Source organism: Coptis chinensis, chromosome 5 (assembly GCF_015680905.1).
Source record: "Coptis chinensis isolate HL-2020 chromosome 5, ASM1568090v1, whole genome shotgun sequence".
In the NCBI taxonomy this organism is placed as follows: domain Eukaryota; kingdom Viridiplantae; phylum Streptophyta; class Magnoliopsida; order Ranunculales; family Ranunculaceae; genus Coptis; species Coptis chinensis.
In genome coordinates, this window is record NC_141460.1 from 86,177,753 (window position 1) to 86,194,394 (window position 16,642).

The window sequence follows — 16,642 nt, forward strand, 5'->3', positions numbered from 1 at the left end:
AAAATCTAAATTAGATAATTTACCAACCAAGTTATACAATATCCGAAGATTTTATTACTATATATATATCCATATAAACAAACATATGAAAAACTGGAAAAGTCAACGGTCAAAGTCAACGGTCAACAGTCAAAGTCAACAGTCAACGGTCAAAGGTCAACACATCATGGTCAAGGTCAAACTCACATGTCATGGTCAAGGTCAAACTCAACATGTCATGGTCAAAGTCAAACCTGTCCTAGTCAAAGTCAAACTGGCCCAAGTCAAAGTCAAAGGTGAAAGTCAACCGCCCATGGTCAAAGTCGGCGGTGGCGGTCAAAGTCAAACCTGTTCTAAAGTCAAAGTCAAACTGGCGTTTTCCGTGTTTGGATTGGTTCAGTAAATCATGCCTACGGTTGGCTAAGGTCAAAGCGCATGGTTTCGTCTGCTCGTGACTAAGGTATTGGTTGGGACCTATTCTGGTTCCCAAACCTTAAACCGAAAGTCTAAAAAAGTCCACTTATTTATTCTATTCGACCCGAGGATGGATCTATATTAAATTATATGGACCGCCCAAAGAATATTAAACGGGCCCATAGACTAATATTAGAACTGGTCCCAAAACTTACTTAAACTGGGCCCAAACTAAACTTAATTACACTGGTCCAAAGATTACAAAACAAATAGAAAAGGGCCCAACCACTTAAGTTAGATTTCGGCCCACATAAAACAAATTCTGAAATTTCGGCCAACCACCCCTGAAATTTCGGCCTAGCCACTAAAACAAAACAAGGTCGGCCCAACTAAAACAAAACCGGCCCAAAACAAAACTTAAGGTTTCGGCCCAAGGCCCAAACCGAAATTCAGTTACTGTTCATCATCTTCTCTTCTCCAACAGCAGCCCAAATCCGGCCACCACCAGATTCCAATCGGCCACCCAATCCAACCTAGCGGTTTGACTCCTCATAGAAACCCACACCACTTTCCATAGTATTTCCTTTCCTTTCCATCATAACAAACACACCCTTAGAATGTAGTTATTCCTTTAAGATGGCTTTCGTAATATTAAATGATACAGATATGCGGTGATTCTCCTGTTGGGACTCGAACTATATCTTAATATCGCTTCTGTGTAGAGTGCACAATTTTTCTTTATGCACTTTCTTCTTCTTGTTGGCGCAGTGTTTTGGTTCACAACGGCGGGGAGCATGGTGGACGCTATTGTGCTTTTATCAGGCCAAATCTCTCTCACCAGTGGTATGTAGCATATTTTTGATACTTTATTCAATCATCTTTGCAGATTCTTTCCAGCTTTGAGGTGATGTACAACTACTTATATGAAACAGGCAGCGGCTTAGAATGCTCATGTTTTTGGTATAATAAGTAATATTATTCTCATTTTGCTTCTCTGTGTTGTGTATTTATGTTCATGTTTAAATAAAATTTTCCTTCACTTTTAAATGTTGTTGCATTTTATTTTTATCTTATAGATTTCTTGTCTTTTTATGCAATCACATACCAGTGCATGTGTACAGTTTCTTTTTTGTATTTTCACAATAGGTTGATGATGAATTGGTAACAAAAGAAGATATGATAAGAGCATTAGAGGAACAATATGGTGGGGAGGAGGAGGTATTTCTATTAAATTTGATATTTTTTAATCGGTTTCTACTGTTAATGCTTGTGGTCATCGATTACTTTTTGTATTCTTCCCTAGCTAAATATGTTCTTTTTATGTCCAACAGCTACCTCAGACGAATGGGTTCAACAGCACTCCATTTAAACTTACAAAATACTCGAATGCTTACATGCTTGTCTATATACGCAAAAGTGACGTAGAAAAAGTAATCTGTAATGCAGATGTACAAGGCATTGTTAAACCCGTGCGGGTAAGATTCATATTGCATACCATTGACTGAAATCTCAAATTTATATTTTCTTTTAGAAGGCTGAACTGAGCACATGCATTGCCATCTTACAGTTAAGGTTGAAGAAAGAACACGAAGAGAATGAATACAAGAAAAAGGAGGCTCAGATGCATACTATTATAAAGGTTTAGACTTGCCTTGGTTTCAGGAGTAATTGTAGTTTGTAGAAAAAGAATTGTGTATATTAAATGAATTACTTGTTAATATTTTGACAATTACTAGGCGTGATACTTTATTGCAGGTTGCACGGAATGAGGACTTTGTCGAACAGGTCGGAAGAGATATTTATTTTGATCTCGTGGATCATGATAAAGTCCATTGTTTCCATATGCCGAACCAGACACCTTTCAGTAATTTCAAAGTACTGCGTCTGTTTTCGAGAGTTTGACATTTTTTAATCTATAGTGCTTCACTATTTCACAGTTTGTAGTAAGTTTTTTTTATTTTGTTTTTATTTTTATTTTTCAGAGATGCAATCTAGGGAGGACTTTACTGCAAGTAGAAGTTTTGATTCTAAAAAGAAGTTGAAGTTTTCCTTGCTTTTCAGGCCACTAAAGACTATAAATAAACTTGTAGGCATTCGCCAAATTGTTGGTTGGTTTATTAAACTGTGTGTTTGTGAGAAGGAAGAGTTTCTCCTATTGTGAGCGTAGATTATTAACCGAGCGTAGATTATTATCCGTGTGATTACCAGTTACATAGAAGACCTTGTCATCCCCTTCTTCAAGATTGTGAGTATCAAGTCTCATAGTTGCTCACAACAATTATAGTGCAGTGTTGATAAAACCATACATTTCCCTAGTTAAAACGCACATTTTCTACCAGTTTAGTTTTTCAATGGCCAATTGCCACATTCAACCACTCTCACAGCATGCAACTTTGAGTCCATAACCTTCTTAAGAACCTGATATGCATATGCATGTCCCCACTAGGGTAATTAAACTGGGACTAAATCAACTTAAGAGATATGTGGAGTGCAGGGGAATCACTGTGTCCAGCAATAGTACACATGAAGAACAGTAGAGTTTTTGTAACATAGAGTAGTTTGGTGGGTATTCACGAAGCATCCACCAGACTAGGTACACTGGGAAGCTCCTTTTTTTTTTTTTTGGAACAGCACAAGTTAGAGAGGGGGAACCGATACACATAGGATGATGTTCCGTTCACTCCATATAATCACTGATTTTTCTTTTGTGGATCTATTTCTTTTAGGTTTTAATTAGAGATTTACTTGTAATAACAACATATTGAAACGAAAGAAAAAGAACAATAATATTAGACTGAGTAACTAATTTTCTAGTGGTTTGTAGGGAAACGTGGCGAAGGAATTTGGTATACCAGTAAAGTTTCAAGAGGTTTTGGCTGTGGACAAAACGCCAAAATCTTACATATCGTCCACATCGGCAGTTGACGCCTGAGGAAGAGACACAATCTGTAACTTCCCTTCATTTTAATGCTTGGATTCAGATATGGTAAGACATTTATAGCTCAAGTATTGTAATTTTATTTTCTTGCATTGCAGGTTGGACAATTGAAGGAAGTATCAAATAAGGCTCACAATGGGGACTTAAAGCTGTTCCTAGAAGTAGAAGTTGGGCCGGTAATGGTTATTACCAGTTACGGAGTCGATTCTTAATTTTTGAGTATCCAACTCAAAGCCAGTTGGTTATGAGTGGAGTGGCCCCAGGGTTTATAAGTTGTAATCAAGGATTTAATTGTCTGCGCCTTCATGCATTTTCTAGGACTATGTGGATCTTAAACTTGTTTTACATGCCCTGGAACTCGTCTGTGTTGCCTGCCTTACTGATTTTCTTCATTACCTTGCAGGATTTGCATCCTATTCAGCTCCCTGAAACGACCAAAGAAGATATTCTAATATTTTTTAAACTTTATGACCCTATAAAAGAAGAACTGATGTAAGTTATTTTTACTTACCCCTTTTCCACATTGTCACCCGGTATCAACGTTATATTATTAGACTAGCAGTTTTCCTATGGGAGAGGAAGATGGAGAAGGATGGAAAAGATGAGGACAGAAGGAAGATGGAGGATGGGAGAGGAAGATGGAGAAGGAGGAGTGGAAAAGATGAGGATTTCATTTAAACCAACCAAGTTGGTTTTGTCCCATAAGCCCCCTTCTCCCAAAATGTTAGTGGTAGTCCGGATTAGACTTTTTTCGTCTACTGATTGGATGGAGAAAAAAAGAGAAAAGGCTATTGATTTCCATTTGTCTTTTTTTGAAGGTTTGGTAGTTTGAAATTTGACAATTTAAAATGGCTGGGTCTACTCAACAAATAGCTGGGTTCGTTAGATTGTATTAAAATGAAAAAAGAACAAAAGAATGGTGTGAGTGGATTGTGACAAGTTCACATCTCACTCAGAATCAGCACTAGGTCTTTACAAAGATTCAAAAAAGTGCAAAACACTATCTAAATCTATAGTAGGTACTCGCAGGATGCTCCCATCTTGTAATCCATGAAGGTCTACCAAGATATGTTCTTCCCATGTTGTCTGTAAGTGTGACTCCCTTTCTGGCAGCAGCATCAGCAGAGAAGTTTGCTTCTCTCCAAATTGAAGTGATGACAAACTTTTGTAGCATATTTTGGACATGTTTCCATCTGTGCATCAAGGCCCATGGCAGCTGTGACGATCCAAAAGCCTGGACTGTTGCTTCAGAGTCTGTTTCAACCCAAATGTCAGACCATCCCTTAGTGGCTGCCAGTTCAAGGGCTTCAATGATTGCCAAACACTCAGCCCAGTAACTCGTAGTCACTCCCACTGCCCTGCAGTAAGTTAAGAGAAAATCTCCGTTCTGATCTCTGAAAGTAGATCCAATCCCGGCAAGTCCTGGATTACCCCTAGATGCCCCATCAGTGTTGACTTTGATGGTTGGAGCATTTGGTGCAACCCAGTTAACACTCTCTATTCGGGGAGCAGTTCTTAGTTTCCCTTGAATGCCCCAATCGCTGAGAATTTGAGTGTCTTCTGAGTACATGACAGCCTTGGATAAGTGAGAAGAACAATGAATTTGTCTTCTGACTTGTCTAAGGCATTTTAAGATGTCTGGCTTCTTGTCTTCAAACACAACCATGTTCCTATGTTTCCAAATGATGGTCATAGTGCCCACCACTGCCAAGGTCCATAGTTGTTTGATTAGTGGACTTCTGAACTGAGAGAGTTTGATGGCATCATTTAACTTGTTGAAATTTCCTCTCATCTTAAACTTTTGTCTGAGCCAGCTCCATATCTGTAATGAGAAGGAGCATTCCCATATAAGGTGAGAATTTGTTTCTTCATTATTTCCACAAATAGAACTTTATCTTGGTACTTGGGTTAATCCGTTAATGTGCATTTTATTGCTATTGTAAAAGTTTTCTTTTTTTTAGTAGATGTGAAATTCTCTGAACCAACTTTCTTTATATGTTTTTTAGGAATTAAAGTTTGAGCCAAGTGTCATGTGTGAACCTATCCACAATAAGCTAACTTTTCGAGCTAACCAGGTATGTAGTATGCATGTGCATTTTGTTGGAAAAGTATGAGCTGCATAAAAAGTCAGGTGGTATCTGCCGTCATTGTTAATTTTTTTGCTATCCTTTACTTTCTGGTTGTTTTTTACAGCTTGGAGATGGGGACATTTTCTGTTTTCAGAAATCCCCTCCAGTTCAGTGTCTGCAACAGTGCCGCTATCCAGATGTCCCTTCATTTTTTGAATATGTGCATAATCGCCTGGTATGGTTGAGTTTGTTTTGAGATTTCATTTTTAAGATTAGTATATAAATATGGTGCATCATGCTCTTCTCTCATTAAGGCAATTTACTGTGTGATGGTTTTTAGTGAATACTGTTACAAACCCTTCTTTTGAGTCCTAATTGGTTTATGTATTACTAGAGATTTCCTAAATATTTCTTGATTTCTATTTTTATGTTTTTAGCATAGGTTATTTTTAGGTTTATTTTTAGTTCCGAAAATTACATATTTAGTTTCTAAAATTGAATTAGAAGCCTAGCTTCTAAATTCATTGGTTCCTTAGCTATATATATTGAGTTGTATGCCTTTGGCCATACTTGGTTGATTGATAATAAACTTTGTGTTTGTGTGAGAAAGGTTTTCTCTCTTCGTGTGTGTGTATTCGTTTAATAAATTGCAGGGCTTCTTTTGTGATTCCCTTCTCAATTTTGTGGGTTTCAAGTCTGGTTGTCGCTGCACAACAACCGTAGTGGCGCACAAGTAATTAGTTCGTGATTCTTCAGCATCACGTTCATATCTTTATTGCACATAAGTGCATCACTTTGTTTTTAAGTTGATAAGGTATAGGTGTTAGCTATTAAATTTGCATGGCTTCCCGCGTGAATTTTGTTTTATGTAGTGCTCGATTCTGGTTATTTACATAACTACTAAAAACATGATATTCACATTTTTCGTAGAATATATCATATATGGGTTGTGAAATATAGGCATGGGCAACAGTGGCACGTCATTGAAAAAGAAACGGCTTGCTGAATTTCCCTCAGTAGTTCTGAACTGTGATTTTGTTATTGAAGTTTCATTCAGTATTCTCTTGACGTTTCATTATTGAAGTTACATTAAGTAACTCTGTAGTCGATTACTAGTCTTTGTTGAGGAGATTTTGAAGAAATTGGTAACTGGGGATTCAGAGTGCAGGATTTGTTCTGTTGACCTAAAGTTTGATTAAGCAGAGGATTAGTGCGTTGATGAGATATTGTTTTGTACTACATAAATGATAATTAGTGGCACAATGACGAGTTGATTCTGAGCTTCCACAATGTTGGTTAAGCACTTAATGTCACTTATAAGCATAACACATTGAATGGATTCTGTATTCATTTATTTTCAAAGAAGTGTTCTTAGGCTGTCCATACATATTTTAAGCATAATACACTTGATGTTTCTTTCCTAGGTTGTCCATTTCCAATCACTTGCGAAACCAAAGGAGGATGCTTTTTGTTTACAGCTGTAAGCAACTTACATTCCTACTGTTGTCATTATTATGGTCTGAAAATGTAATGTTTTTGGTTACATATTTTATTCAATGTGTTCAAACCCATTGTCCTTTTCCAGATCAAATATTTTCAATTATGATGAGGTGGTGGAAAGTGTTGCTCGCCAACTTCTTGTTGATGTTTCATCAAAAATCAGGCTTACACCTCACAATTGTTACTCTCAGCAACCTGAACCAATTCCTATTAGGTACAGGGGTGCGGATCATTTGTCTGATATGCTGGTCCAGAACAACCAGGTGATACATCTATTAGTCTGGATTTCTGAGGCTGTCTGGATAACTGTTTTGTTTGAAAACTTATGTTGTGCACGACTGAACAAATCTTGATGCACTCCATCCACACAGACTGCTCATTTATTGTACTACGAAGTATTGGACATTCCTCTACCAGAACTGGAATGCTTAAAAACGCTGGAGGTGTCCTTTCACCATGCGACAAAAAAAGAAGTAAGTATACGCACAATTGGCAGAACCTGGCTTGTTTATGTTTATTGTTCATTTAGTATGCCTGATCCTGGCACATTTTCAGGTTGTGAAACACTGTATTACACTTCCAGAACATAGCACTGTGGCAGACCTGATAAGTGACCTAAAAAGAAAGGTAATTATTGCTACTGTTAACTTTCGATCATCCAACCCAAAAACAATTGGCAATGAGTGGAGCTGCCTGAGGAGCATATATTCATATGTATTCTCCTGCGAAGCTTAAAATTCCCTACGTCGGATCATATATGCTATGTTCTCGTCCTTGTAGGTGGTAGGGATGAGATAGATTTCCTGAATGCATGTTTTATGCTATCTTCTCATCCTACTAGATTCTTACTTGAAAGTTCTATGGTTCGCTTACACTATGCTTAATTTCTGTTTATTCATCATTTCCCCTCCTTATTTCCTGAGCTACCTAGAAACATCTTGATTGAATTGCAAGTCAGGTATCCTGGTTGGTATTTTGTAACAGGTTGAGTTGTCTCATCCTAATGTGGAGCTTCGATTGCTCGAAGTTTTCTATCATAAAATCTATAAGGTTTGGAAACTTTTTATTTCAATTATTGTTGGTAATGTGCACACTGCCCATGTCATCTGAGAGCACAATTTTGCGAATGAAATCTTGCAGATTTTTCAAACTAGTGAAACGATTGAGAATATAAATGACCAGAACTGGACATTACGTGCAGAGGAGGCAAGTTATATTTTCTCCGTCGAACACCAAAATTTGTTAGCAGTCAATATGAGTCTTCAAACCCATATTGAGATATACGATTAATGCCACAAGGAGTGGGCTTACAAATTGCTCTGCCAGTGAAATTGTTTGATTGTCCGTTTATGTCATGCCACAGATTCCAGAGGAAGAGAAAAACTGTGGTACTCATGATCACATAATTCATGTTTACCATTTCACCAAAGACACCTCTCAGAATCAGATGGTAAGTTTAAATATCAAGCACAACTTGAGTTCGGATAGGTACTTGTACACTTAAAATTTCTACTTTTTGGATGCTCTTGTTTTGAAATCTTGTAATGTGTCAACCAGCTGGTTCAGAATTTTTGCAAACCATTTTTGTTGGTCATTCATGATGGCGAGACTTTAGCTGATGTTAAAGTGCGTATTCAAAAGAAATTGCGAGTCCCAGTTCCAGACTTGTGCAAGGTATTTTTCTCCTGCATACTATTTATAAACAGTTAGAGACCTTAATTCAGTCTAAGTTCTACTCTGATGAATACAAACTAAACATACATGCGTGCACATTCACAGCTTTCTATTGGCCTTTTTTTATATTGGCATTGGTATTGGTATGGACTTCTACAGTGTACGAGTATATGCAATTTATTCTGAATTTAAAGCAAATTCTTTTGGTCAGTGGAAGTTTGTATATATCTCATTGGGTCGGGCCGAGTACCTCCAGGACACAGACATTGTGTCTACCCGTTTTCAGGTCTCTCTACCTGAACTTAATATTTTTACTTATATACTTTTCTTTCCATATAAATTGACATTTTTTGGTATGTAATGACAAATGCTTCTGTTTGCATTGTTTCACCCACAGAGAAGAGAACTTTTTGCTCCATGGGAGCAGTATCTTGGGTTGGAGCACTCTGATATTGCTCCAAACGGGCTTCATGCAGCTAATCAGGTTCAAACTTTAAACTATTAGGTTTTAGCAGAGAAGCTTGCTTTGTGACTTTGTACATAGCGCATTATTCTTGTGTGACGATTAAGACCCAATTTGATCCATTATGCGGATATTTGCCATTTAGTGCCTTTTATCATATAAACGATTTATTTTTTTTAATTGCCAAATATGACGAGAGTTTTTTTTCCCGTCGTGGAATTTTGCCAAATCCCATATTGCTAAAAAGGGTATAGAAAATACCCAGCAAAGGTTTCTCTTTGTCAGTCGAACAAGACGAACATTGACAAGTGGGTCTTAAATTGTTTCAACTTGACTTCATCCGAAGAGTTTGCTACTAGAAGATTTTTTGTCAGGGATGTGTTGGTCAGTTGCTTGATCAATAACTCCTTGTAGTCTACAAATCTTGAGTTCCTACTACTTCCCCTTTTCCCAACAGTTTCAAGAACGTAGGTTTGTGAGTTGATGAAGATTTGTTTGTTGATCCTTATTCTTTTTCGGAGGTTCTACTGTGTTCAGTTTGTATGAAGGTAGATGCATTTTCAATGTTTTGATTTCCTGTTGATTGTTGATTGTTGTGATAGGTCAAGAGTGCTCCGGTACTATGCAGAATCATCCTGCTGTTGATCTTCCATCATCAAAATTCACTTGGACTATTAGAAACTTCTCTAGGTTGAACATGAAGAAGCATTATTCTGAGTCTTTTCAAGTCGGCAGTTATAAATGGTATACTAACTGCTCTCCTTTGTTTGATTTCTTTTGCAATCCTAGAGCTATTTGATATAATCAGCTCTTTTTAGTCTCTGACCATTGTGTGTTTTTGATAGGCGACTGTTGATTTATCCTAAGGGGAACAATGTAGATTATTTGTCAATGTACTTAGAAGTAGCACATGCACCTGATTCGCCTTGTGGTTGGAGTAGAAGTGCCCAGTTCAATTTGTCAGTGGTTAATCAAGTATACAGTAAATACACTGTGCAAAACGGTTTGAAATTTCCCCCCTGCTCTGCATCTCTTTCTTCCGAAAAACTCTGTACGGGTATATGTACCCTTCTATAATTATGTAATTGGTGAATGAATATTTGTTAGAATAAATTGTTAATTTAGTACTGCCGCCGTTTTTTTCAATAGCTATTATAGACTGCGAAGTAGTTGTAGTCTGCAATTAATGCATATTGTTTCCCAACCTTGGTACATTTCCATTTTTTTTTTGTGAAATCACGTAATACACAACTTATTTTCATCTGCAGTAACATTACCTTGTCCTTAACAAATTGAGTCCTTAATCTTCATCCAGACACACAACACACATTTAATCTACGAGAGAGTGATTGGGGATTCACATCATTCATGCCTCTCAATAATCTGTGTGACCCTAGTAGAGGGTTTCTTGTGGATGATACTTTGATTTTTGGGGCGGAGGTAGACGTTAGTGAGGTTGTGGAAGGTAAGTATTTCTCTGAGTCATATACAAACTTTTAATCTGAAACGTGATTAAGGAATAATAAATATAGTGTTTCTGGAGTCATAACAAATGAAGCTGCGGACTACTTTGCATCCCTTTAATTTACAACTCTACTGAAGAGAAGCTGGTTCATAACCCCCCCCCCCACACCCCAAGATACACTCTATGGTGTATAATGATATGATAGAGACAGTGCACATTTGTTTTGTTAACTAATACTTGTGGCAGTCTGCCTATAGCCAAAAACGATGAATATATTCTCATCGAAGAGTTGAATTTGTGAATCGGTCGAGTTTTACTTTAAGGTTTTGATTTGCTGTCATTTTTTTGATTGTTGATAAGCTCAAGCAGGCACTGTGGTCATTCAGCAGAATAAAGAGGGTGTACCTGAAGCTGGGCCGAGTAACAGTGCAACTCAGCAGGGCAGACTTTCATCATGTGCGATATGTTTGGATGCTCCAATAGAGGGGGCTTGCATCCCTTGTGGTCATATGCCTGGATGCATGTCTTGTTTGAGCAATATTTAAGTTAACTCCTGGGGTTGCCCAATTTGTCGTGCCAAGATACAGAAGGTTGTGAGGATCTACACTGTTTAAGCGGTCCTTTAAGCTATGCCATATGCTGAAGCAGGTTCTTGAGTATTGTAGACGCACCTTAGTCAATCACAGACACCGGTGTATCTCTACCCTATATATTATATATGATAGCCGGTTGGAACCACATTTCTCAACCGAATATGCTATTTCTAATCTCTCATGTTTTACAATTTAGAAACACATTCCTCAATTATTATAGTAAGATCCCTCCGTTTTAAGTAATTTATAAAAAAAACTCTCTCACCTCACTAAAAAAATTAGAATTAGTTTTCATATTATTTAAAATAATTTAGAAAACCTCCTTCACATCACTGAAATTATAATCAACACCTTCTAATGTTTTTATATTATTTTTTAAAGATGTTAAGAGCGACAGGTTTATGCGTAACACGGTACGCATACTTGTATATATATATATATAGATAGATAGAATCATAGAAAGCATGAGAGATGTAACAATATGATGTATAGGCTCTTAGTTCTCAGCATATATATGAAAAATACTGATTGAATTAGTTAATACTTGATTATGCAACTAAAGAAATATGTCCTTCATAAAGTGATGCTCATTTTCATTTCACTTGTTCTCTTCCAAAACTTTAAAAATTGTACTTGGGTTTTGTTTTGTTTTCTGCAACTCTAGACAGACTTTTGGTTGATAGCAATGAAAATTTAGTTATCAATTTTCCATGCTCTCATAGTTGAAGACAAATTCAGTAGATTTTCAATTAGCTTCTTTATCAGGTCATCACCATTTCACAATTAATCCCGTATAAGAGCATTTGCAATGCAAGTCATAACTTTCACCCCCTCTATCACCGCCACCTCCTCACTTTTCACCCCCTCTATCACCAACCCGGTGATAAACAAGGTGAAGCTGTGCAATGCAAAGGTGATAAAAAACATCTCGGACGGGATGTTAGATTCCGTCTGGAGTTTTTATACGAGACGGAATGTAACATCCCGCCCGATATTTTATAACGAGAGGCGGGATGTAACATCCCGCCTCGATGGCTCAATACCAACAGACTTAACAGCTCCATTTTCACTTCATTTCCACCAAAATTCGATTTTGTAGCCTCCATTCACAACCTTTGAACACAAATTTCCATTCATAATGACTTCTCCATCCCCCAACCCATCCCCACCAACCTCACCACATCAAGAGCATTCCGATGGTTTGGAAATGTCAAAATTTCCAAAAAAAGGGGCAAAAAGGATCGTTCGTCGAGAACGCCAGTAATGTGGGCGTAGGAGGACTAAATTGAACTTGGGTTTAATTTTCCAGCGTTGTGAAATCGAGGACCACCCACCATTAGCGTCAACATCGGTCCGACACGTAGCAAATCGAGTGGCGGAATCTCAAGTAAGTTTTTGATTTTTTTTTTAAGTTAATTATTATTATTTATGTTAGTTTATATCAAGTTTTTGTTGTTGTTTGAATTTGTCGTATTATTTTAGTTTGAATTTGTATTAGTTTATATTAGTTTATTTTAGTTTGAATTTGTCGTATTATTTTAGTTTGAATTTGTATTAGTTTATATTAGTTTATTTTAGTTTGAATTTGTCGTATTATTTTAGTTTGAATTTGTATTAGTTTATATTAGTTTATTTTAGTTTGAATTTGTCGTATTATTTTAGTTTGAATTTGTATTAGTTTATATTAGTTTATTTTAGTTTGAATTTGTCATTATTATTTTAGTTTGAATTTGTATTAGTTTATATTAGTTTATTTTAGTTTGAATTTGTATTATTATTTTAGTTTGAATTTGTATTAGTTTATATTAGTTTATTTTAGTTTGAATTTTATCGTATTGTGCGTGTTTGTTGAATGTAGGAAGTACACTTATGGAAAGTGCGTTGTGCACTTTCAAATGTTGTGTCGTGGTGGCGTTGTATGAAATCAAAAACGGATCCTAATTTTGTCACAGTTACCGATATTATATCCGCCACACCATTTGGGAGTTTTTTTAATTGTAATTTGGGACAAAATGATCAGGCGTTGTTGTTTGGGATAGTTGAGCGGTGGTGGCCAACTACCCACACATTTCATTTCCCATGGGGTGAGCTTGGGATTACCCCTCTTGATTTCACAATGCTCACGCGGGTATCCCAATTGGTTATGGAGATGCCGTTCCTTTTGATGAAACTTTAGAGGTTTTACTACGGGCGATGAGTTTCTTTGAATGTTTTGATTTGGTTGAAGATGATGAGCAAGACGAAGTTTTGAGATTATCGGCCGAAAGCAGGTTTAAGGGAGGAGCTATAAATATGAGTTGGTTTTTGAGATATTTGAATAGACTCAAGGAGAAGCCGAAAGACTATCATATTGGTGAGGAGTCGATCCACGAAGTATGTACGTGCCTTCCTCTTCTACTTTGTTGGTGCGGTATTATTTGGATATGCCGATAGTTATTTACGATCGGGTGGATGGCGCTTGCCTCAGACGTAGAGAGGATGTGGGATTATGATTGGGGTCAATCCATCTTAGCATACCTTTACTACGTTGGCTAGACCCATAGTTGAGACGAAAAAGCCGCTAAAGGCAATTTGTGCGGCTTTGTTTGGATTATACCGTAAGTCTTATTTATTAAGTTATTGTTTCATTTCATTTATTTATCTAATTATTAATGTTGACATGTTTATATATATATTGATATTGTATTTTATCTATTGATGATTGATATTGGTGGTACGAGCATTTTCGTGTGATGCATCCCGTGTTGAAGAGGTTGGAAGAGGATGAGACTCATGACCGATTCCACGTATTCAAGCATGGGGGCTTCATCGAATGGAGAGGGGTATGGGGACCTATCACATAATATTCATAACACTCGCCGCCAGATTGAGCTTTTAGGAGCTAGTCGAATGAGTGGCAACCCCGGGCGAGTCCTTCATCTTTCGGACCCTTTATGCGGATATTCCGGATGTTCCAGAGAATGAGTACCGTAGACTATCATATATGTGTCATAGAGCAAGGTTTCTTTCACCGCGAATGATACTTATAGGGTGGTCACCGCGATGGTACCCTGGGGATGATGTTGGCCGCAAGTATCCGAGAGATTGTTATACCTTACCCACCACCTATGGATATGATATGACCCTCGATATTCTTCCCCGCCGTTCTTTCACACTATAGAGCAAACCCAAATGAGTGGCCGACGACGCCTTCACTTTTTAGTTTTACACTAATTATGACTTATATTGGAAGAGGGTTGGTCGAGGTCTCTTGCCCCGTTATACGGGGCACCAATTTTGAAGGGTTACTTCCGGAGCATGAGGCCGACATTCATTTCCCGGGAGGAGTGGAGTTGCCATACCGATCCGCGACCGTGGTGTTTCATGATATTCGGATCTTCGCAAAGAACTCCACAGATATTTGATGATGATGACCTTTGGCATTGGAGCATGATTACTTCTCAGGGGCAAGATATGAGAATACCTATTCCACCAGTAGATGCCGCAGTGGTAGCAGATTTGTCAGTACAGTTCGAGCAGTTAGCCGAGGTTAGTATGATTTGAATTTATTTATGATTTGTTATTATTAGTATTCACTATAACCCCTAACTTGCATTTGTTTTGTTAAACAGGATGAAGTAAGGTCAGAGCTCCTTAACTACAGCTCTCTCACTTATGCCATGCGTGAGTCCTTCATGGAGTCCTCTCGTCGCAGTTTTGAGTACTTACAAGAAGAACGTAATCGAACTTTGGAGCTTCAGAGACGTGTGCAAGAGTTGGAGAATGCTGGAAGTGGAGTACCTCAAGCTCAAGCTCAACCAGAGAGGCGACAACGACGTAGGGGGGAGAGCTCTTGACCGGCCTTTCGTAGGGGAGGAGGTCTCGAGAGATATTTTTGTAGTTTGTAATAACCGTAGCCATTACTTGTCTTATGGCGTTTGGGATTGTTGTTTGTAATGAATTTTTGATTAGCGTGTTTTTCTTTGATGAGTTTTGGATATGAATATGTCATTAAACAAAGGAGGTTATGTCCAATTTTTTAAGAAATTATAAGTTAGTTTTTTACCGAAGTTTACGTGTTAGACTTGGGTGTTGTTCATGATTGTTGTTTGTCTTCTTTATTATTTTCAAAGTATATTAGCGAGGTTTTTATATGAATATGTCAATAAAACAAATGAGGTTATGGCAAAAAAAAAAAAAATTAAAACTTATAAGTTCAGTATGTTTCCAAAAAATGGAACATTCGTTTTCGCTTCGTTTCACATTTGTTTCACTCATTTCTGTCATTGTTGAAACAACAAATTTTTAGTTTGGAATATCACTCATTTTGCAGGTGGTTTGGTTCGGCGGGGTTCGACAGAATAGTGTATGGGGATACGAGGACGGAATGTAACATCCCGTCCCGGGTTTTAGACCGAGCGGAATGTAACATCCCGGCGGTTTTTAAGCCCTCCTCCTCGCACATTTTACTATTCCAAACAATGCAATTATGGATGGTGGCCCATTTGGAATTATTGAGGGTACATGGATAGACATTTGGATACAATGTGTTGTCACTTGGAGAGTGAACAAAAATCTAATAAAATGTGTTGTCAATTGGTAAGTGGACCAAAATCAAAGTATCACATGTGACCTTATCATATGTGACCTTACCTTTCATATTTCGTTTTACTCTTCTATCTTTTATATCAAACAAACAACATAGCCATCTTCTTCCCCACAACCAAGCTAAAAATAGAAAAAATGTCTAGAGAAGAAAGAATTACATATAACCAAAGGTTATGGGGAGGATCTAGTAGTAATATAGGTTTCACTAGGGTCGCCTTACGTATGGAAGATGACTACATGGAAAAGAGTAAGAGATGAGCATAATGATATGATGAGGGAAGGAGGAGGAGGAGGTTGCAGTTTATTATTTTCTTTGGGGCATTAATGACTCAAGCAGCCATTGAAATTGAAGATGTGGATACAATGCGGAGGCGAGAGTACACGTTTAGAGATGGTGGTGATTTGGAAAAACAAAAGATAATGAGGGATTACTTCACAACACCTTGTAGGTGGCCTCCCTCATAAGTTTAGGCGAAGGTACGGGATGACAAGAGAGCTTTTTATGTATATGTTGCATCTTTGTTGCATCATTCGACGATTACTTTAAAGACAAGGTGGATGGATTGGGTGCGGCAAGCAATTTCTGGGTTACAAAAGTGGACTAGTTTGCGATTTGCACAATTAGCAACCGGGTTGTTCTTCCGATTCAACGGATGAGTATTTACAAATTGGAGATTCCACAGCAAATGTATCTATGAAGCGTTGGTGCAAGGCAATTATCACGGCGTTTGAGGAAGAGTACTTGAGACGACCAAGTGAGGCGGATTAATCGCTAGGATATTAGCTGAAAATGCAGCAAGGGGTTTTCCAGAATGCTTGGATCAATCGATTGTATGCAATCCGGGGTGTGGAAGAATTGCCCAAGTGGATGGGCTGGAACACATGTAGGGTACAAGAAGGAACCAACTTTGATACTTGAAGTTATAGACAAACATTGTTGGATCCGGCATTGCTTCTTGA

The 16,642-nt window shown here is 37.7% G+C and overlaps 3 protein-coding genes across 5 annotated transcripts; all 3 read left to right on the plus strand.

The window, feature by feature from the left end:
- Nucleotides 1-1,077: 1,077 nt before the first annotated feature.
- Nucleotides 1,078-11,271, plus strand: LOC147499632 (ubiquitin C-terminal hydrolase 12-like; the record flags this gene model as incomplete). Its single annotated transcript, XM_086563508.1, is given in 24 exon segments — nt 1,078-1,236; nt 1,540-1,611; nt 1,725-1,868; nt 1,961-2,032; nt 2,149-2,268; nt 3,218-3,259; nt 3,261-3,341; nt 3,430-3,507; nt 3,735-3,823; nt 5,146-5,179; nt 5,338-5,406; nt 5,492-5,635; nt 6,825-6,880; nt 6,986-7,163; nt 7,272-7,373; nt 7,456-7,527; nt 7,885-7,950; nt 8,041-8,106; nt 8,264-8,350; nt 8,458-8,574; nt 8,786-8,860; nt 8,972-9,058; nt 9,640-9,781; nt 9,883-11,271. Coding segments are annotated over 23 exon segments (2,103 nt in total), but the record flags the coding sequence as incomplete, so codon positions are not given.
- On the plus strand, nt 9,920-11,271 carry LOC147499633 (ubiquitin C-terminal hydrolase 12-like). 3 transcript variants are annotated; one of them, XM_086561427.1, is made up of 3 exons: nt 9,920-10,040; nt 10,353-10,502; nt 10,863-11,271. In XM_086561427.1, exons 1-3 carry the CDS (start codon nt 9,929-9,931, stop codon nt 11,045-11,047), a joined length of 447 nt encoding a protein of 148 aa, XP_086417553.1. In that variant the 5' UTR covers nt 9,920-9,928; the 3' UTR covers nt 11,048-11,271. The 3 variants fall into 3 exon arrangements, with proteins under 3 accessions (XP_086417553.1, XP_086417551.1, XP_086417552.1); XM_086561425.1 differs by having other exon boundaries at nt 9,929-10,094; XM_086561426.1 differs by having other exon boundaries at nt 9,929-10,094; nt 10,872-11,271.
- A 3,187-nt stretch (nt 11,272-14,458) lies between these two features.
- On the plus strand, nt 14,459-14,931 carry LOC147499634 (uncharacterized). The gene is made up of 2 exons (XM_086563509.1): nt 14,459-14,623; nt 14,707-14,931. The coding sequence occupies exons 1-2, from the start codon at nt 14,459-14,461 to the stop codon at nt 14,929-14,931; spliced, it is 390 nt and encodes a 129-aa protein (XP_086419635.1).
- The last annotated feature ends 1,711 nt before the right edge of the window (nt 14,932-16,642 follow it).

What these genes read in the sequence shown, in the direction of transcription:
- LOC147499633 (XM_086561425.1), top strand. Translation starts at nt 9,929, where the DNA reads ATGTACTTAGAAGTAGCACATGCACCTGATTCGCCTTGTGGTTGGAGT. An exon ending in TTCCGAAAAACTCTGTACGG is followed by an intron (nt 10,095 to 10,352) that starts GTATATGTACCC and finishes ATCTTCATCCAG; the next exon opens with ACACACAACACACATTTAAT. An exon ending in CGTTAGTGAGGTTGTGGAAG is followed by an intron (nt 10,503 to 10,862) that starts GTAAGTATTTCT and finishes ATTGTTGATAAG; the next exon opens with CTCAAGCAGGCACTGTGGTC.
- LOC147499634 (XM_086563509.1), top strand. Translation starts at nt 14,459, where the DNA reads ATGATATTCGGATCTTCGCAAAGAACTCCACAGATATTTGATGATGAT. An exon ending in AGTTCGAGCAGTTAGCCGAG is followed by an intron (nt 14,624 to 14,706) that starts GTTAGTATGATT and finishes TTTGTTAAACAG; the next exon opens with GATGAAGTAAGGTCAGAGCT.